The following is a 20,859-nucleotide window of genomic DNA, read 5'->3' as shown; positions in this document are numbered from 1 at the left end:
CACCAACCCACCCACTCAGGAACAGCCACACGGGTCCCGGGGGCAGCCCAGCGGGTTTATTAGCCGGGGGGTGGGAGAGGGGGATGTACAGAGCGGCCGTGCCAGCCCGTGGTGCTGGGCACCCCTGGCATGGCCGGCGCCTGCCCGGCACAGCCAGGGCTTGGCACAGAAGCAGGGCTGGGGGTGGACAAATGGCGGCTGCGGGTGCCCCACGGCAGGATCGGTCCCCCCAGGGGCCGTGCCAGTGTCCCACCGGTGGCGTGGACAGCAGGTGCCCTGCCATTCCACCAGTCTTTGTCTCCCCCTGGTCCGTAAGGTATATAAATATAGAGGCTGTATGTATACATCCTATGTATATATGTACATCCGGGTGGCCACTAGCAGGGTTCTGCGCCGGGGGTGGCCGGCACCCCTGTGCCGGGGGCCCCTCACTTGTGCCAGGATTCGCAGTAGAGGGAGCGGGCCTTGGCGCGGCGCGGGGCGGCGTTGAGGACGGCCACGCTGCGGCGGCTGGAGCAGATGACGTCGGTGACGAAGCCGGCGCAGTCGCTGCAGACGTCGCGCAGGACAGAGCCCTGGGCGTAGATGTGGGGGAACTCCTCTTCCACCCGGCGCCAGCACATGCCCTGGAGTGAGCTGCGGGCACAGGGCAACCCCGTCAGCCCCGGGCCGAGGAGGAGGAAGGGAGGAAGGCTCAGGGGCTGTGGGACTCACTGGAAGGTCTCTCTCCTCCGCAGCGGCAGGGCTTTGGCCAGCAGCGAGCCCGGCAGGCTCTCGAAGCCCAGTGCGTAGACGGGGATGTGAGCCAGCTTCTTGGAAGGCATCTTCATCTGCCGGGTGTGCAGGTGTCAGGGCAGGATGGGGACGGGGCAGGGGCAGGGACAGGGTTGGGACAGGGACACAGGGGCACCAGCTGGAGCCAGTCTCTTACCTTCAGGCTGCAGGAGCTGCAGACAGACCTGGGGACACAGAGAGAGGCTGGTGAGCGGGGCCACCATGGCCACCCTCCCACCACCCTCCCAGTCCCATGGCACAACACAGCATGGCACAGTGCTCACCGCTTGCAGAAGAGGCAAGCTGCGGGCCAGGAGAAGAGGGGGAACTTGGTCCTGCAGCAGCAGCAGACCTGCGGGTAGAGAGGGGTGAGAGCTGGTGGCCGGGTGGGTGGCACTAAGCTCCTCCGGCCCCAGCTCCCACCTTCCCCTTCCGCAGGCTGCTGTACAGCTCCTTGCTCTGCAGGAACTTCTCCATCTCTGCCTTGACCAGCACCCTGCGGACGTTGATCATCTCCTCCACGGTGAGGGCCAGGCTCTCCACGGGATGGCTGAACTCCTGCGGGTGAGGGGGGATGTCAGCTCCATCTGAGAGCCTCCCAGCATGGGCAGAGTGTCTCCAGCACAAGCAGAACCTCCTGGCACAGGCACAGGACCCATGGTACAGCATGCCTCAAAGCCCTACGTTCCGTTCAGAGGGAACTGGGGTGCCATGGGGACCCCCCAGCCACCTTGTGCCCTCATGCCAAGCCGCTGTGTGCCTGTGGTCATGCTGTCATGGTGTTCCCAGCCCGGCCCAGCCCCACCACCAGCACTCACCAGCCAGAGGTGCTTGGAGCTGGTGCCAGGGGCAGTGCTGGATCCATCCTCTGGCCTCTCCTCCACGGCACCAAGGGCAGCCCGGGGTGGTGCCGAGCTGTCTGGCCACGGGTGGCAGCTGGCAGGGACGGAGCCTATGGGGTGGATGGGAAGACCATGGCAAGGTCTTCCTGGATGGGGGGACAGGGCAACTTGTGGATGGGGGGACAGGGGTGGCACAGGGCTGGGGACATCCAGCAGGTACCTGAGCGGGGCCGGGGCTCGGGCTGCAGTGACTCCAGCTCCTGGGGTGCAGGTTCACTGCCCCCCAGCTGGCTCTGCAGCTGCGCCAGGTCATGTTCTGAGAAGGAGCGGTCCCGCTTCATTGCCACCTCTGCGATCGGAGAGTCTTCCTCCTGCAAGGCCATGGGCACCACATCTCATTGAGGACCCCCTCATTCCCTCAGGACCTCCTGTGTTCCCCTGACCTCCACCCTCCCACCCTGCCATGACCCCTCTCTTGCCTCAGAGACGTTCATCTCCTCCATCTCAGCCAGGGTGGGTGCCTTGAGGAGGACGCGGGGCCGTGGGTGTGCTGGCACGGTGGTCGCTGGGGTCCGGGAGAGCTCGAGGCAGGAGCTGGAAGCCAGGTGACCCGCACAGGCATGGGGGATGCAGGGCAGGGAGCTGTAGCCTGTGGATAGGGACAGGGCTCAGTCCCAGCATGACAGTGACCTGCCCTGGTGCCAGACACATCACTGGGAGCCCAGTGTGGTGGGGAGGGGATGGCAGTACCTTTCTGGCCACGGTATGGCATCTCCACAGGCCGTAGCTTCCTCTCCTGCCTGATCTCCTCAAGGATCTTCTCATGGAGCGTCCTCTGCTTCTGGGGTAGGGGCCGCAGTTGCCGCTCCGATGCCTGTGGGATGCATGGATGGGGGCTCAGGCAGTGGCTGCAGCCAATCCGGACCCTCAGGGTGCCCAGCCAATTTGGGATGGCACCCATGGGACCTGGGAGGTGTCCTGGTGCCGGCACTCACCTGCTTCAGTGGGGGCCGGGAGCGGATGAAGTCGAGGATGAGCTCGTGGGCATTCTTCTTCACCCGGGGGGGGATGTCTCCATCCACCTGGAAGAAGGCAGGAGAGCCATGGGCAGCGTCAGTGCCATGTCTGGTGAGCAGCACAGTGGCAGGATGGGGGGCTGGCGTGGGAGCAGCCTGGCTGTGCTCACCATGACCTTGCGGAGTTTGTAGTTGCGGGCACGGATGTCCTGCATGAGCATCTCGAAGGGGGTGAGCTGGTACTCGGTGGGCAAGGGGTTGAACTGCTTTTCCTGCACCTTCTTCAGCTTCACACCATGCCGCAGCTCCCGCATCAGCTGCACCCACAGCCGGGCCTGGTGGAGGGGGAGGGACACGGCATCAGCCCCCGCATGGCCCCGGCACGGCCCCCGCGCCTGGCTGTGCCACCGTACCCAGTCGGTGTTGCGCAGGCTGCCCAGCTCCGCCGCCGGCCGCTCCTCTGCTTCCTCATCCTCCTTCAGCTTCTGCAGCATCTGCCATGGTATGAGACGCTGTCACCCTGCCCCGGTGCCCAGCAGCACCCAGGGTATGGCAAGGACTGTGCCACAGGGCTGCAGCATCAACGTGCACCCCCAAAGCAGCCCCATCTCTGCTGGCACCTATGCTCACCTCCTTGGCATCACGGATCTTGGCGAGGAAGGCTTTCAGCTCCACGGTCTCGGCGAAGAGCGCCCGGCAGACAGCCTGGTAGTGAGCCTGGGCTTCGGCGGGGTCAGCCAGGCGGGCGGCACAACACCGCATGGCCTGCCCGAAGGTGCGCACGGAGCGTGGTGGCCCCTCGCCCCCCTCTTCCTCCTCCTCCTGTCCCCCATAGCCCTCGTCGGCCGTGCCGCAGCCACTGTCCTCTGAGTCGCTGTTGGTCATCAGGTCGATGAGCTGCTCCAGCCGTGGGCTCAGCTCTCGCTCCTCGTTCTCGTCCAGTCCCCAATCCAGTGCCCGGTAGATGGCAAAGCCCAACGACTGCACCATCTGTGGGGAGACGGCACCCGCTGGGCCCCAGCTGGACCCTGGCACTGGGGGTGCCCCTTGCCCCCCTCTGCCAGCCATCAGTGCTGGGTCTCTTCCCCACGCTGTGCCCCAGGACCCCACCACCATCACTGCAGGGCGAGGGGGCAGGTGACAGTGCCCACCCAGGGACCCCCTGTGCAAGGGTGTGATGGCAGACGGGCCAAGTCACCAGCAAGCTGCAGCAGGGCCAGGTGGGCATCCAGCCCCCACATACCTGGGCTTCAGCAGAGGGCGTCAGCAGTGGAGGCATCTCTGGGGGAAGAAGGAGAGAGTCACCACTGGCACCTGCAGCCCCCTCAGTGTCACCTCCTGTCCTGCACCCCAGGGATGCTTCACCCACCCAGCCCCAGCTGTGGGGCACTTGGCAGGGGCACCCTGAGAAGATCCTATCCCCAGCAGCTCCTACCCTGAGCCAGGACCCCCATCGCTAGCTGGTCCCATCCTGAGCTGGTCCCACGACACAGCTCCACAAGACAACAGGGACCTGAGTGTTGAGCCTCAGCATCAGGCAGTGCTGGCCACGAGAGGGTGGTGCAGCCTTCGTTGCCCTCCCTGCCCGGCTGAGAACAGCTGGCCTTGCTGGGCATCGCAGCAGTCGCTGGCTCTGGGCAACGAGCCCAAACAGGTGCCAGCCACTCAGCCCCACTGCCTCTGGCTGGATCCAGGAGGCACATCACGGGTGGCAGGGTCACTCCTTTAACCCCTCACCCCCGGGGCTGGAGGGAGCTGAGAGCTCTACACCTGCAGGGAAATGTCCCCTGCACCCCTCTGGGCTGTGGGCACCGGCAGCGTGGGCACCCCAGCAGCATGGGCACTGGTAGTGTGGGCACCAGCAGCGTGGGCAGCAGCAGGCAGGGGTGCAGCAAGGATCAGCAGATCAAGATCCTCACAGGACACAGCCCCAGTGACCACAGTGAGCTGCGGTGCCAGGTTGTGCCCAGCAAAAGATGCTGCTTTCCACTGCAGAGCCAGCACAGCTGGAGCATCTCGCACACACAGCACTGTGCCCACACACACAAGCCCAGGACACGCTCATGGGCAGCTCAAACCCTCCTGGGAGCTGGATGGCCGCAGGACAAGGAGCAGGAGTGGCTTTTGCAGCATCCCTGTGGGCACTGCCCTGGGGATCCCAGCTCCTCTTTCCCGATAGCGGGCGCAGAGCTGCTTCCCCAGCCCAGGAGAGCACCGGCCATTAGCTCTCCAATTAACTGATCGATGCGGCAGCCGCGGGGATGTGCCGGATGTATGCCAGCCGTGTGCCAGCCATGTGCCAGCCATGGCTGCATGGACTCAGCCCAGCACCCACCAGCGAGGCCAGGCAGGCACCTGGGGAGATGGCTCCGGCTGGCACAGGAGGGATGTGGGAGCAGGAGGCACTGTGGTGGCACCGGCTCTGGCACAGCAGCCGTGGTGGCTCATGGAAGGGTGTGGGGCCATTCCCGTGTGTGACCGGTGGAGCTGGTGTGACAACGCCATGCCCAGCCACAGCGGGCACGTGCCATGCCTGTGCGTGGCCCTGACCTATGCGTCCCAGTGCCCATGGGCTGCCTGCGCCCTGTTCCTCATCTCCCCTGGCTCAGCTCCGCACTTCTCACCCTGCCACCGGGAGCATCTCCTGCCCAGCCACCGGTAGCGAGGACACGCAGTGACCCCAGAGCATCCCTGCCCGATTGTGGATGAGGACAGGCAGTGACCCCACAGCATCCCTGCCCGGGGAGGCCCCGCAGCGTCTGACAGCACCGAGCACTGGGTGCCGTCCCCAGGAGCTCTGTCATTAGGCGCAGAGGTGCTCCTCGCTGTGCTGGGCCACCCGGCGTGGCTGCTGGCAGCCGGCCGAGCCTAATTACAGCCCATAACCACCCCAGCCCTGCCCAGCAGCGCCAGCCGCCCGCGGAGAGGGCACGGCCGGGAGTCTGAAGGTCAGGAATGGTGGTGCCCGAACCGCCGCTCCCGGGGGCCAGGCCCTCCCCAGGTCCCTCCCGGGCCCCTGCAGGGTCCAAGTGGGCAGGTGTGTGTCCCCGTGGGTGCACCTGTGTGTGTGCCGTGTGTGCAGGTGTGTGTCCCCATGTCTGCCTGTCTGTCCTTGCCGTGTGTCCTGCTCGCCCCGATGGGCTCGGTGTCCTGCAGCCTCTCGGTGGGTCCCGGCCCGGTGAGACCCCCCCACCCACGAGCACCTTGCACACACCCACACTCCGGGTCCAGCCTCACCGGATCCCCGGCCCTGCCGGTGCCGGTGCCACACCTGTCTTAGACCCCCGGGTCACCGGGACCGCCACTCTGTGCCGGTAGCTGCGGTGCCAGCAATGGTCCTGGCTGTGCCAGCGCCGGTGCCGACGCCAGGACCGGTCTTGGGGTTCGCCCCCATCCCTGCCGGTGCCGGTGCCGCCTTCCCGCCCTCCGGTGGTCTCTCGCCCATCCTTCCCAGTCTCTCTGGTGCCGCATCCCCGGAGCCGGTGCCTCCAGTACCACACCGGTCCCCTTCTGTTGGTGCCAGCGACGCCAGTGCCCACCCCCTCCTTGCCGGTGCCGCTTCTCCTGCCCGTTCCCCGCCGCCGGTACCGATCCTTCCCCACGGGGGGAGCGACTGCTGCGGGTGCCCCCTCACAGCCGATACCCCCCAGTCCCTCCGCGACGCCAGCCTTCCCGGGCGGGCGGCGCAGTGCAGCACCCCCTGCCGGCGCCGGTAAGAACCGGTATCGGTAAGTCCCACTGCCGGTAATTCCCGCTGCCGGCAAGTGCCGGTACCGGCCCCCCTTCCCCGTCCGGGCGCTGCCGACTCCACCCCCGCGTTGCGACGGTCGCTTACCGGGCGGCGGGGAGGGCAGGACGACGCTGCCGTCTCCGCGGAGGCGTATGTCGGAGGTGCGGAGCGGGGCGGCGGCGGGGGGGGGGGGGGGGGGGGGGGCGGCCGCCGGGGGCGCCCACCGGGAGGCGACGCGACGGAGGCGGCGGCGCTGAGGGGCACGGCGCGGCTCGGTGCGGTGCGGTGCGGTACGGCTACAGTAGGACACGGCACGGCGCGGCACGGCTCGGTACCGTGTGGTATGGTATGGTAAGGTACGGTATGGCTCAGTATGGCAAGGCTCGGTGCGGAACAGCTCAGTACGGCACGGCACGGCTCGGTATGGTATGGCTTACTACAGCATGGCTCGGTACGGTACGGCTCAGTGCAGCACGGCACAGTAGGACACGGCACGGCGCGGCACGGCTCGGTACCGTGTGGTATGGTATGGTAAGGTACGGTATGGCTCAGTATGGCAAGGCTCGGTGCGGAACAGCTCAGTACGGCACGGCACGGCTCGGTATGGTATGGCTTACTACAGCATGGCTCGGTACGGTACGGCTCAGTGCAGCACGGCATGGCTCGGTACGGTATGATAAGGTATGGTATGGCTCAGTACGGCACAGCACAGCTGGGTACGGTATGGTAAGGTATGTTGTATGCTCAGTACGCCACGGCACAGCTCGATACGGTGTGGTAAGGTATGGTATGGCTCAGTACAGCACGGCTCGGTACGGTATGGCTCAGTACGGCACGGCACAGCTCAGTACGGTATGGTAAGGTACAGTATGGCTCAGTATGGCACGGCACAGCTCGGTACAGTATGGTAAGGTATAGTATGGCTCAGTACGGCACGGCTCGGTACAGTACAGCACGGCACAGATCAGCATGGCTCGGTACGGTATGGTACGGCATGGCACGGCTCAGCTTGGCATGGTTCAGTATGGCATGGTGTGGTATGGTGTGGCATGGCACAGCATGGCACTGGCTGCCCAGGCTGCAGGATCAGGGTTCAGGGTGCAGGGTTCAGGGTGCGGGGCACAGGGCACACAACTGGGGTGCAGGCACACGACGCGGGGTGCAGGGTGCACGAGCGTGGGCAGGGGACAGGGTGAAGGATACAGGGCGTGGGTGTCCCCAGGGCACAGGGCACGTGATGGGGTGCAGCACGCAGTGCCCAGGATGAGGGTGGGGTGCAGGGCAGTGCTGCGGAACACCCCCTCGATGAGGGATGTGGTTATGGCTCTTGACCCCTGAGGGTTCTGGGGTGGCCATGGCACGTGGCACAGCCCCGGCCCAGAGGCATGAAGCACCTGGCTGCCAGGCAACCATCCCACAGAACCCACATGACACACATAAGGCAGGAAGGGGTAGGGACATGACAGCCTCGTGATGTAGCATGGTTTGGGGACAGCCAGGAGCAGCAGAAGCCAGCTGAAGGCAGCAGGATGAGGAGCTGGAGTCTCTAGGGAGACAACATCCCACGGGAACACAATGTGGGGGAACAACAGACACCAGGAAAGGCTGCTGTGGCACGGTGCCGATGGTGGGCTCACAGCCAGGCACCAGCAGGTTCCTCTGCACCCATGGGTCCAGCAGGACTGTTCTGGCAGAGCAGAAAGGCCAGCTGGCCTGCTGTGAAAGGTCAGATAGAGCAAATTAAAGCTCTTGTCATGATGAGCTTCCCATTTCTATGATGGAAGGCTCATAAAACCCCATCTCAGCTCCATTAACCCATGAGCATCAATTGGGGCCAGTCCTGGAGTCATGGTGGCAGGGCTGGGAGAGGGATGGAGCCGGCACACGGGCACTCCTCTGTCCCACATGGCCAAAGAGCTGCCCCAGGGCTGGACACCTCTGGCAAAGAGTCTGGGTTGGTGCCTGCAGCACCACGGGAGAGAAATGCCCGTCCTGGAGAATGTGAGCAGTGCCAGCTCCATCTTTGGGGAAAGAAATGGGGTGAACTGAGTTGGAGTGCTGGAAAATGCAACCTTGTGTGGTGCCCCGGGAATGGGGAAGTGGCAGGATGGATACAGGTGGTCCGAAGCGTCCGTGCATCTCTGGGATTACCCCAATGCACCATTGTGGGGGCGGGAGCATGTTGCAGGGGGTTGGGAGCACAATGCCAACCTCAGCCCCAGCCGGATCCGCACGTCGCAGGAAAACGTCACGGCTCTGGGCCCCCCGGAGCGGCTCTTCGCTGTGACACTGACGTCTGGGTCTGGCTTTCCTGCACCCACAAAGTGAGATTTGAATGCGACATTCACCCTGTAATCAGCTGGCTTTGGAGCCTGCTTGGGAAGCGACTTTAGAGGGAGGGAGGGAGGGAGGGAGGGAAGCTGCGTGTGCTGCCTGCCGCAGCGGGTCCGCACCGGGCTGAGCCGGCTGCCGGCTTTCCTGCACCACACACACCTGCCAGCGCCTCCGGACACAGCCAGGGAGGCACCGTCGGGGATAGGAGCGGGGAGGACGCGCGGCGTTTGAAGGCGGCAATAACCCAAACTGCAGCATTAAATGGGAACGCATTTGAATTATAAAGCACAAAGCCCTTTGCTTTGGGTAAAACTGTAATTCATATGAAATCGAGATGTAATTAAAAGCTACCGTCCTGGAAAAAATCAAACAAAAGCCAAGTGTGTGTGTGTGTGTGTGCGCGCATGGGGGAAATATAATTAAAAATGAAAGAAATGGGGAAGAAGAAGAAGAAAAAAAAAATGAACAGGTTGGGAAATGGTGGCAGAGTGCTACGGGAGGGTGAGGTTTCCCAGCTCCCTGCCAACCTTGGCACCGAAGCAGGATGTGCCCCAGCGAGATGGCCACGGAGCTGGGATGGAGGGCAGAGCCCTTCCCCTGCAGCAGGGCTGCGTGCTGTGCGCCCTGTTGGTCTGCGGGTAATACAGTCACATGGCTTTCATCTGTCATATGTAAAAATTGTCCTTTAAAAGCCACAGGAGCCTGAGACAAACACAGAGAGCACCCGTGGGGTTGGATGCACCCATCCCACTTCCCTTAGATGCTGTGATAAACCGGGGACCATGAAAGGAGGGAGCGTGTCACACAGGAGCTCGCCCTCGCTGTGTGCCGGCATCAGGTGCGGCTGGAGTTTGAGGAGCTTCCCAGCATCGCTGCTTGGCTCCAGGCAGTGATCCCTGGAGGGATGCCCCCTCGGAAGGGTTTCTTGGCCATTGCAGTGATATTTCCCCTTTGATTTTCTTCTTTGGTCAAACCAGAGATGAGTCCCTGACTGCACCCGGTGTAATGGAGCACTCGCTGCTCCCAGACTTCCTGGTTCCCCAAAATACCCCGACCAGCCCCAAGTCAGTCCCTGGGAGGGACGCTGAGCCCCCTCCTGCTGTGTTCCCCACTGCTGCCCTGCACCTCAGTGTGGGGCAGGAGTGCGTCTGCAGCGTCTCTATCTGCCACCCAATGCTCCCCAGGCTCCCCAGCGGGCAGATGTATTTAGAGCTCTCTGGTCTCCTCTCCGCATGAAGAAACTTCTGGAGCACCCCAGAAACCTGAGCTCTGGGTCAGGCAGCCTGGCGGGGCTACCCACACCAGTGTCACCCTTTTGGAAGAGCACAAGCGCCCTGACCTGCGCCCCTGATGAAAGCAGGTCGTGAGCACTGGTGGCCAGCCCTGTCCTCAACTGGAACCCAGCAGGATCTGGGACAAGGACAAGCCTGTTCCTGCCAGGCAAGGGTGGCTCACGGGTGTGAGGCTTGAACAGACCGGGAGGGATTCTGCAAAGCCACCTGCCTTGTGGAGTCAGTTTTATTGCAAAGGTCTTGGAGGGTTTCACACTCCTCTTGTCCAGGTGTGAACACCCAGGCCAAGCCTTTCTCTGAACAAGGGGAGCGAGCCCGCAGGCTTCCCAGGTCTCCTCCAGAGCTGGTCCCACATTATCACCTCTGGGCTGGACCCTGCTCTGGGCACAGCTATTCCCGGTCCCGCTGCACGGCACGGCTGGGCTCCATCAGCTCAGCCCTGCTGCAGGAGCAGAGCAAGGCACAGCAAAGAGAAGCAGCAGAAAGAATGAATCACAGAGAGTTTGTTAAAGCTCCATTTCCTTTCTAGAGTCTTCTTCATTAATATTTTAATTAAAACCAATTTTCTGAGCAGACTGCATTAACTTGGTGTACCTCACAGACGGAAGGATTAAATATAGCCAGCGTGGCTCTTTGCAGGCCGGCGAGGCTGTGGAGACCTGCTGGCAGTGTTGATAACACAGGCATTTACTGTTCCATTGCCACCCGTGGGTGACAGCATCCCTGGCCTGCAGCGTGGGAGCAGACAGACGCGGGGCTCTGCAACACACTGGTACCTGCCTGTCTGCAGGGAGGCAGGAGGGGACGGGGAACATCCTGGTGGCCCCGAGCCCCCACATTCCTGGGACATGTCGCTGTGGCTGGAGCTCAGCTCAGCCCTGGGGCTGTGCAGTGCAGAGCTCACAGAGGAGGTGATTTCCCCTCACCTCCTCCAGCCGAAACTACCCTCCCTGCCCCATCCCTCAATCTCCTTTGTATCTCTTTGTACCTTGCTAAATAATTCCTTTTCTTCCTCCCGGCTTATCTCCCAGATGTCTGGAGGCAGGCCCTTCCCTTCCCTTCCCTTCCCTTCCCTTCCCTTCCCTTCCCATTTCATTCTATTATAGACGACTCCTTCCAGCCTTTAAATCACATTAATTGCTGGCTCTAACCTCAGCCTGACTCCCCTCCATTCCTCCATACCGACCCCCAAACTGACCCAGTTCTCCTGCTCCCCTCGCCTCTCCCTGCTCCTCCTGCCTGTGCCTTCCCAGGGCCAACACCGAGGTGCCATGTCCCAAAGCCCGGCTCCCACCCATGTCCTTGCTCCTTCAGCTGTCACCATGTCCCCCTGTTCCCCTGCCTAGGCCATTCCTACCATCTGCAAAACCAGCCCCCTGCAGATGTGCCCCCCAGCAGGTTGCTGTGGGAGAGGTTTTGATTTGTTTTGCCAGCTTCGGGGCAGAGGGGACAAACACTCCCTCTTTTGAGGTGCCCCTCCAAAAGCTGGGGCTGCCACAGACTCGACGGGTGGTGTTAAGAGATTCAGAAACGTGATTTGGGAAAGGGTTTTACTTGCCAAGATTTGGTGCTGCCGGGACTTTCTGCAGCCCTCCCCGGCCCGGTGGCAGGCTGGCTGTGGGAGCCCATCACACCATCCATACCGGCCCCGGGGCTTTGCCTCCCGCTGGCACTGCCAGGAAGGGTTTTTCTCCGGCTCTGGGCAGCGAGTGCTGCTGACTCACCCGCTGCCGGGGCCAGCACCGCAATGAAAACATCCCGCAGCCAATTCCAGCACAGCCTTTTAAACGTCTGCAAACAGAAGCTGGCCTCCTGATGGTTAATAACCCAGGGTTGTTCCTTAATTACCTGGGGTTACTCATCCTGCCACTCTTCCCCTAACGAACTACCACCTCCTGCCCTGAACCCTCTGCGAGGCACGCCAACAGCAGCTAATCAGCAGCGGTTCATCTCCAGGAAGGATCAGATAAGAGGCAGCTGGGGAAAATCCCTGTGGGAATTCCATACTACTGCTCCCTCTGAAGCCTTCATTGTCCCCAGCAATGCCTGACTGGGTGCGGCTGCTGATTTCTCCCCGTGGGAGCTCCAGCCTCCTCTTGTCCCCCTCCCGGGGTGGCACAAGGGGCAGGGAGCACCCTCGCCCCCGAGGGAAGCGGGGCTATAAGGGGCCTGTTTCACCGCCAGAGCTGTCTGCAAGGAGGTTCAGGCCGGGAGCAGGGAATCACTGCGGCTGTTGGTGCTGGGGGTCAGGAGCCGGTTCCAGGGATGCTGCAAGGGAAGAGCCCTGTGAGATGATGGATGGCCTGGAGGAGGGGAACGTCACTGCCAGCCCCCACGGCCCCAGCCCAGCTTGTATGAGGGCTGTCTGCCCCCTCTATGCTGAACCCCCACAGCCGGGCCCCAGGCTGGCAGCTTCCCCTCAGGGCCTGCCAGGGGAAAGCCCTTCATGGTGGCCATGCCTTGGCTGCTGCCAGGGCCTGGGCCACCCACCCCTGCCCCACACACACTCTACTCTTTGTAGAGCGCGTCCCCCTCTTTCCGTGCCCTACCCCAACGTGTTCCCCGCTTCCCCCCACATCCCACCTCAACCCCAGCCCGCCCCACCGCCTGACACCCTCCCCGGATCCACACCGCCCGCCCTCCCCAGCATGGCGGCCACGCCGCCTCCGCCACTACCAAGATGGCGGAAGGGTGGGCGGGACCACGCCACGCTTCCAGCCAATAGGCGGAGGCGGGTTCCCCGGGCGGGCAGCCAATGGCGGCGCGGGGCGGGCGGGTTGGTTTGGCGGGAAGCGGGCGGGGGCCGCGGCTATGGCGGGCCCGGGCGGGAGGACATGGCGGGACCTGCTGGGTAGGTCCGGGCTCAGGCGGCGCTGGGGCTTTTTTAAGTGAACTTTTGGCCTAGCGCTTCCTGCAGGGATAGCGGAGGGGAAGGGAGGGGTGAATGTCCCCTCTCTGCCCTCATGCGCCCCCTCCTCCTCCTCCTCCAGCCTGTGGGGTGCTCTGGGCTCCTGGCAGCCCCTCACCTCAGCTCCTCCTTGCCTGGCTGCCCCTGCTTCTCTCAGGAACCCTCTCCCAAAGGCTGATGGCCTTTCTATGACCCAGCCAGTCATAGACAACCCCAGTGTCCCCAGGCAGGGGTTGTTGAGGGCAGGCAGGGTTGAGCTTTGGGCCAAGGGCCTTTGGAGGCCAATGGCTGATGGTGCCTGGCAGGGCTTTGGCTGCTCGTGGGACTTCGACTGCAGAGCTGGCCACAGAAAATCATACAGAGACATCCTGCACTGCCCCTGCCGTGCTGCCGGCTAATGAGGGTCTGACCAGGGCCACCTTTGGCCTGTCAGTGACACGTGCTGAGGTGTCACTGGGGGGGCTCTTGGAGCCAGCTGCGGTTGTAACAGAAATCCAAACTTCTCAGCAGGGAGAGCCAGGAAACGAAAAAGCACCTTTGGGAGCGGAGCAGAGCTCCAGGATGCAGTTCTGCGCCTTCTGGATCACCATCAGAACCTGAATGACCTCCTTCTGGAGGTAGGAGTGGGCGGTTTTGGGGTGTAGTGGTCAGGCTGGGGATCGCAGGAGATCCCAGCTGGAGGTGGGATCCAACAGGGCTCTTCCTATGGCAGCTGTAGAATGAATGTCCCAGGAAAGCAGTTTTCATGATAAGTGAAAATAAAAAACAGCACTGTAGGAGTGAGCTGAAGTTTAGAGGCCTGTGTTGCAGAAATGAGATTATTTTTCCCCTTTATTCCTCCATATTTTATTGTTGCAGACCGAAAATGGTTAAGCATGTTTTAGATTTTGGAAAAAGGGAAATCCAGCACCTTTTTCTTGGGGTCAGAACTGGCTTCTTGTGTATCAGGAGACACTATTGGGTTTTCTCTGAATTACCAACCATTTCTGTTTAATGTGACTGTCTTTATGAAAACCTGTATCATTTGCCTATATAGACACTTGAGCCAACATTCTGACTTTGCCACGTTCTACCTTCTCCTCACGTGCTGGAGAGAGCTTTTGATTTTGATAACTTGAATAGACAATTCAAATACTTCCCACAGTTCAGCCACAAGGATGTTTCTTTCTGTACAGAATATTTGTCTTCATAAAAAGAAAAGAAGGCAATTTAAGCAGAAAACGATCCAACATTTTGACATGTTTCATCAAATATTTATGTCAGTGTGGCTTCACAGGAGGGACTTGAAAGACAGAAATTCTGTTCCTGGTGCTGCTACTGATCTGTTGGGTGACTGGGGACGAGTAACTTTGACCTGTATCTTCTTTTCTCTGCATAAAATGAAGATAACTGTACGCAGGTCTCTTGTAAAGTGCCCTGAAATCTCTGGTTTACCACGACCTGTGGGAACCTGGTGTTAATTTCATGTCAGTTGCTCTGGCTCCTGGGAATGCCAGGGCTGCTCAGTATGCTGTAGAGTGAATAGGTTTGTAAATGTGTGTAATAGACATCTAAGACTGTTATGGTTTTATTTGGCTTCCAGGTGGGAGATTCAGTCAAGGGAGGTGGACAGGATGGTGTGGAGCACCAGGAAGTATCATCGGAATCATTTATAGGTGAGTGAAAGGGTATCTGTTGGAGGCAGATGTGGGAAAGATCTTTTCTTTATGTACTGAATTTCTGCTTGTTAAATGCAATCCCTGTTCTACTTTCTTTTCATTGTTCTGGTCTCCCATTTGGCTATTAATTTCTCACTTGCTCAGTGAGGGCACCGCTGGCAAGGTCTGATCATTAAATACATGATTATTTAAAAGTGTTACTGTTGAGCCTCACAAGACTAAGATACAGAAGTCCACTTAGCAAGGATATTCCACCTCTGCCCCTGGTTGTTCTGCCCCAGTTTTATGTACAGTAAAGGAATGATACATGGAAATAAAAATGATTTGCAACAAATGACATCTGTGCTGGAAGGAGTTTAAGACTTGGGACTTTTGTCTTCATAGTCATGTTTTCAAACCCTTTTTTCCTCCCATGCTGACAGCTTTCTGCTTTGTTTTTTGTTTAGTCTCTGTTCTGCAGGAGCAGGCCTCCAGACTGGGTGTACCCGCAGCAGTCTTGGCAGCCAAAAATGCTGTTACCGGCATCGAGCGGATCTGCCACACTACGGGAAGTCCCTCTCAAGTGCCACTGCTGAACGGCGACCAGAGAGTAAGGGAAAAGGTTTACGCTTAGTTGATCAAGAAAACAGTAATGTTAGCTTTGACTTTAAACCCAGTTTATCTGTTCTGATAAAGGCACTCAAACACACAGGACCTGAGCAGGCAATTACTCATTTATGTGTCCGATGTGCTCACAGAAGTACGGTGTTTTCCTATACAGGAAAACAGTTGTTTTTAACAGCTTGGAAATGAAGTTTTTTTGTCTGTTGCTAAAGGGCAGCGTTACACAGGTGTGTTATCACCTCGTCTGTCCCTCAGCCTTCCCTGGCGTGGTTTGGTCTCTCTTATCCACGCTTCCATCTTCTCAATGCATGGTGTAGCCAAGCGTGGTGGTGGCCATCCATACAGAAGCCAGGCTGTGGCTGCTGGCTCAGGTGACCTCTGAGGAGCTGTAAGGTGTCACTGCTGCCAGTCTGGCTGCCCTTAGTTCAGCCTTAAGAAGAAAGGTTTGGGTCTTTCCCATGAATTCTCGCCACCGTTCAAGCCTTTAAAATGCAGTAAACAGGGAAAAGCAACAAATTGTTTTTCTAAGAATGTGTTATTTACAGAGGAAATTGTTTTTGTTTCATTTCTGGGGTGATTCCAGAAGAGGCTGTCTTGCTTGCTTCAAACGGTCAAGGATTTGCTGGCGAACAATGTGTTCTGTCGCTCGCTCTTCTGTCAAGAAATGTGGAAAATGAAGGTAAGAACTCATGGAGAGATGTTGCCGTGTTACAGACCATTTAGATTTCACCTGTGGGATCTGGCAGTGTGTCTTCAACCCTCCTCTCCAGTGAAGGCCAGGGATAACTGTGAAATGGACTAGTGAAGTGCTGTGATTTCTTCCCAGTTTCCCCCAATGTTTTTTTTGGTGACCCAGAGCCACTGTCTTGCCACTGCTCCTCCCTGATCACAGTTGACTGCAGTCGTGAACTCCTCCTAAGAATGACTGTGGTCTCTCTGACCTTTCAAAAGCATGAACTGAATTATAAACGGTGGTGGGTTTTTTGTTTGTTTTATTTTAAATCAAGTTCACTGGGAGCTTCCTTGCCTCTGTAGCGGGATTTGCTTTTTCTGAAGAGGACTTAATAGAGGTTTGGAAGTAGGTGAATTATTAAAATTGTGCGGCTGTTTCTGCTGAGAAACTGCCACAAAGGAGGGCTGACAGGATCTTGGTGATCAAGCGTTGGTTTTTTGGGAGCTAGGAAAGCAGCACTCTCGCCTCTCCAAAGGAGATGTCTAAGTCTTTCCATTTGTACTGAGCACGGCTGGTTCTTGCTGGGATTCAGCTAGGAAGGGCATGGTGATACAGTGCCTGGAGTTACAGCACAGTAATGGGATTAAACTCATCTGAGGTGACTCTGCGGTTAATAGAAGCTTTGAGGGTATCGCTTTCTTTCCAGTATAGCTTCACTGCCTTACTGTTATCAATGAAATATGCTAAGAACTGTCTCCATCACTTGGCGTGTAAATTTGCTGCCTGGGCTAAGCAATCCCAATCGGTCCAGGCAGTGTGGAAGCTCCCAGCTGGCTGTGGGGTGGCTCGGTCCCAGAGGTCCTTTATGTGTTTTGCCAGCAATATTCACCACGTCTTTGGTGTCCTGCTTCCCTGCTCTATTTATCTGGGAGTGGTGATAAGCCTAAGCGAGCTCACGCAGAAAATGGCTTGAGAGAAATCGGATAGCAGATAACAGGTTGCACTGCTTCACAAATGTGTTGTCTTGATTCCATTTGGGTGGTTTGTTTTCTAAGATAAGTGGTGCTCTAAGGAGAGTTACGGACTTTTTGTGAGCAGGACAGTTTGGTGGCTCGCTGCTCTGGTGGGAACGAAGGAAGAAGCAGATCTGCCAGGATAAAGAGGCATGCTCTAGTCTCAAATATCCGAGCCTGGGCTGAAAATAGAATCCTGTGTGTTTTGTAGGCTGATTAAGATCTCCTTGTTCTCAGGTAGACACGGAGATCAAGTGCTGCAGTGTAATTGAGATTGTTACAGTAAAGAATTAGGTTGTCGAAGACAAAGTATGTGGGCGAGTCTAGGGTCATGCCACCAGGCAGCTGCTGGTCGCTGCAGAAAGCTCATGGGGTTCTTCTGAATGGTTTGTGTGTCCCAGACTCCCAAGTACCTCTTTTTTTTTCACAAAGTGTGAAGTTTTTGTTTCTGTCTGGAGGCTGGAATGAGCAGAAATTGCTGCTGCATGTTTTTCCCTGCCAGGTGCACCCTGGAGTCCTGTTCTGCTGGCACAGGGCTCTCTCCAGGACACCCTGTTCCTGGCGGCAGCTGGAAGGGATGTTGCAAGGAGGCACGAAGGGCAGCAGTTCCAGCCACACAGCAGCAATGCCTGGTGCTGGGTTTGCTGACGGGGAGCCTGGCGTTGAGGTGCAGGACTGCCCCAGGGAGATGGGTTTTCCTCCATGTCCATCGGCCTCTCCACCCGTACGATTGCGGTGTCTCTTTCTGCAGTCTCCCGTTGGGAAATGGATTTAAGAGCAGCAAACTGGCTTCGCAGAGACTCAGTGAATAGTCTAATTGACAACTCTCTAATCTGTTTCTGGATCTGAATTACCAAGATGTGAAACTTAGTGGTTGTGTGAGCTGATGCAGGCAGGACGCAGGAACAACCACAAAACCATGGATTAAGCGCAAAGAACAAATTTAATCTCAATACCTCATGGATCGAGGAACCTCTGAAGCAGCAGCTGGGTAGAGGCAGGCAAGCAGGGGCTGCAGGCACCATGGAGCAAGAGTCCTTATTAGCACAAGAGTCCTTGTTAGCAAGGGAGTGAGGGAGCGAGAGAGCTCCCACTTGCTGTTTTTCAAGGCCTGTATTTCAAGGATTCTGGCAGGCAGAGTTTTCTGCTGGGCTTTGATCTCCTCAACAGCAGGGCAAGAATCTCAGGCTGTTTGATAAGGTGCCTGAGTCCATCCCAGGCCTGTGTTATCTAAGTGCAGATGTTCTACTTGTTGAGCACGTAAAACTAAGCAACAATTAGTGTGATAGATGTGTTTTCCAGCACCCCACATGCGAGTCATTTGAGCATATTTACAGTCCTTCTCACCGATCTTCCGTTACTTTCCCAGAGTGGTATTACCTGCTTTCTGGGATATCCACTGCTCCTTTCAATATGCAGCATCAGCATTATTTCAGGGGGACAGAGATGGATATATTTATTACTTGACCACGAAAATTTAAAATGGTGATGTATCTACAACCCTAAACCATTCAAAATTTATAGGAAGGAAAAATCCAATATGATCTTTCCTCATCTGATAATTCCTATATTGTAATTTTTAAATTTTAATTCATTCTGGATAGTTTGAAGAAACGTAATTTAGTTTTATTTTGTTATATATAGTTTGCATTAGCCAAATGTTAATGCTAACAGCAAAATGCAGGCTATGACCTAATTGTGACATCTCATTAGGACCCTCCAGTGCTGGAAGCTGTGTGGCACCTGCACAGAGGCGACATCGTTGGACTGGGAGAACTGCTGGAGAGGTGAGCAGAGGTTTATAGGTTTGCAGATGTATTTAATCTCTTAAAGCCTATTGAAATGTAATCGGGGATTAGTCATGAGTATTCTGGACTACAAATATAGTCAGATGCTGGCAAGTGATCAGATTAGCGAGATTTAAGAAGTTACCCTGGGTTTGAGAGGTTACTCTGGGTTAATTAGCACGGTATAAGGTGTGATGGCTGGTTGTCTGATGGCTGCTGCGTCAGGGGCAACGTGAAGAGAAACAGTTGGGTGAGAACAGCCGCTGCGGACCATCTTAGGTGACGTTTTATCTCCTGCTTTGTTTCACTGGCACAGATGGCTGCGTGGGGGCGGTTGCCACGCTGCGTGGGAAAGGGCTCGGTAGCCCAGCTCCTTCAATTCTTCTGCCTGTGCCTCCAGATCTGCTTTGGAAACTCTCATTTAGCCTCTAAAAATCAGTGCTTGTCTTGATGAGAAGTCTTGCTTTGCAGAAGCTGCGTGCTTCTGTCTTCACAAAACCTAACACTTCAGTAAGGTTTGGCAGAATAATCGCCAGAGAATAGTTATTCTAAGAATTGAGTTTATTTTTTTTTTACTTTTATTCCCCCAATACAGAGCTAACAACTAAACCCAGTTATCCTTTGTGAAGCTTAGGTTGTTTTCTTATGGTGTTGAGGGAATATTACAGTGGACTTAGATGCTGGTTTACTTGTCTGATAATGGGATAGGGAAAAAAGCCTTCAGTGCCCACTGTACTTCAACTTTAAGGAAACTAAGGGGATAGATTAAGAGCTTAAATATTTTTAAGCATTTTTATGCAAGTATCTTAGAAATTGAAACAAAAGTCTTTCTTCTAGCGAACTTTTAAAATGGAAACACTTGAATGTCAGAGATGAGGAAATACTTGAGCACACAACTTCATACGTATTTTTTCCTTTGAATGTGTTTGTTTTGGAATCTTTTTACAGAGCAAATAAAGCTCTTGCTGGTCCAAAATGAAAGAAATAAAATGCCACATACGGGGCAGAGCCCTGCACAGATGGACTCTTCCCTGAGTCTAAGAGGATGGTGGAGGAAAAAAACCCAAGTATTACACAAGTAGGAGGGATTGAATTGCTTGTGCTTTTGTTTGTTCTCAGCAACCCGGCGGCCCCGGCGGCGGTGGAGTGGCTGGGCAGCAGCCTGTGTGGCCTCTGTCAGCAGGTGGAATCCTCCCCCGGGGACGTGGAGCTCGCTGGGTGCATCCTCTCAGGCAAGGAGCTGAACTGGGGGCTGCTGGAGCAGGGGCCTGGCTGCTGGTCCACACAGCCTGCTCCGGGGCTCTGCCACTCAAAAGCTCAGAGGTGTAAGAACAAGAGGCCTCACTCTGCACTTGCTTACCTTGTTTCAGTGAGGGGAATATGTCTTTTTATATTTGGTGAATTTAGCAATTTTTTTTTTCCCTTGAAATATAATTGGTTTGGAATTTCTATGTCCCTTTGAGTTATAGTATCACAAGAAACTGTAACTGCAAGGCGTATGGGGCCAGGGATGAGAGCATGATGCTCCTGCAAAGTGTCTGAGATATTTTTGGTCCAGAAATATTTAACAGTTCCATTTTCCCCCTGTCATTTTATTTATTTTGTGGTTTTGTTTGGCAAAAAAAATCACTACACAATTTGATTGAAGAGCTGTAATCAAACCTTTAGACCAGTGCAATTGGTCAGGTACAACTGTATGAGTTCTGCAGTGGTGACAGAGACCTGTACATTCATCAGCTTTTATGGTTTTGTCCTTCTTGCCATTCATTGTTCTAGGGAGTAATTTTACTCCAAGAAAATAAATGATTTCTGCTGACTGCTGTGTAGTGAATGAGGCTTTTCAGACACTGGTCCTATTGGGAGACTGAGATGGGGAGGAGAAAGAGCCAGTGACCTCTACTGAAAGGGGATGAATTAGTGCTGAAACACTAATTACTTCTTCATTTGCAGACTTTGCGATCGTGTTTCTTCAGAATGGCTTTCAGCAAACTTCGGAGCTGGGAAGGAAGTTGGAATTCAAGAAGGTCCCCTATGTAAGGACAAAATGAACCTATTTACAAATGGTTATTTAAAAAAGTAGCTCCATTGTGTACCTCTGCGCCTTCCCGAGTATAAGTGAATGTGAGCTTAGAGCAACAAAGAAAGGGTGGTGGTCCAGTGGGTGAGGAGGAAATGGTGAAACCAGAACAAAGACTTTTTTTTTTTTTTAATAGAGAATTTCCCCAATGC

At 56.6% G+C, this 20,859-nt stretch overlaps 2 protein-coding genes across 3 annotated transcripts in view; one reads left to right on the top strand and one right to left on the bottom strand.

Annotated features, from left to right (window-relative positions):
- Positions 1 to 34: 34 nt before the first annotated feature.
- On the bottom strand, positions 35 to 6,564 carry SPIRE2 (spire-type actin nucleation factor 2). The gene is made up of 15 exons (XM_014942211.1): positions 6,468 to 6,564; positions 3,876 to 3,913; positions 3,263 to 3,622; positions 3,046 to 3,126; positions 2,803 to 2,967; positions 2,612 to 2,698; positions 2,367 to 2,490; positions 2,096 to 2,265; positions 1,837 to 1,987; positions 1,593 to 1,726; positions 1,198 to 1,332; positions 1,059 to 1,126; positions 932 to 959; positions 715 to 830; positions 35 to 636 (listed from the first exon to the last, which is right to left on the bottom strand). The coding sequence occupies exons 2-15, from the start codon at positions 3,909 to 3,911 to the stop codon at positions 429 to 431; spliced, it is 1,863 nt and encodes a 620-aa protein (XP_014797697.1). The 5' UTR covers positions 3,912 to 3,913; positions 6,468 to 6,564; the 3' UTR covers positions 35 to 428.
- Positions 6,565 to 12,790: 6,226 nt separating this feature from the next.
- Positions 12,791 to 20,859, top strand: part of FANCA (Fanconi anemia complementation group A) — a 37,400-nt gene continuing 29,331 nt past the window's right edge. For both annotated transcript variants that reach the window (XM_014942508.1, XM_014942507.1), the window contains exons 1-8: positions 12,791 to 12,839; positions 13,404 to 13,513; positions 14,479 to 14,551; positions 15,001 to 15,143; positions 15,741 to 15,836; positions 18,557 to 18,630; positions 19,750 to 19,862; positions 20,581 to 20,663. In XM_014942508.1, the coding sequence (XP_014797994.1) occupies positions 12,800 to 12,839; positions 13,404 to 13,513; positions 14,479 to 14,551; positions 15,001 to 15,143; positions 15,741 to 15,836; positions 18,557 to 18,630; positions 19,750 to 19,862; positions 20,581 to 20,663 (732 nt within the window). In that variant the 5' untranslated portion in view covers positions 12,791 to 12,799. The remainder of the gene's footprint in view (positions 12,840 to 13,403; positions 13,514 to 14,478; positions 14,552 to 15,000; positions 15,144 to 15,740; positions 15,837 to 18,556; positions 18,631 to 19,749; positions 19,863 to 20,580; positions 20,664 to 20,859) is intronic.

The sequence above is a fragment of the Calidris pugnax genome, unplaced genomic scaffold (genome assembly GCF_001431845.1).
Source record: "Calidris pugnax isolate Ruff unplaced genomic scaffold, ASM143184v1 scaffold28, whole genome shotgun sequence".
Lineage (NCBI taxonomy): Eukaryota > Metazoa > Chordata > Aves > Charadriiformes > Scolopacidae > Calidris > Calidris pugnax.
Note: the sequence above shows the minus strand (reverse complement) of the source record. Positions and strands in the feature narration are given on the sequence as shown.

Bases quoted from the DNA above. Each gene is read 5' to 3' on its own strand.
- SPIRE2 (XM_014942211.1), bottom strand. From the start codon at position 3,911: ATGCCTCCACTGCTGACGCCCTCTGCTGAAGCCCAG. The intron at 3,623-3,875 runs GTATGTGGGGGC...GTCTCCCCACAG, and splicing joins CGCCCTCTGCTGAAGCCCAG to ATGGTGCAGTCGTTGGGCTT. The intron at 1,127-1,197 runs GTGGGAGCTGGG...CTCTACCCGCAG, and splicing joins GCAGCCTGCGGAAGGGGAAG to GTCTGCTGCTGCTGCAGGAC.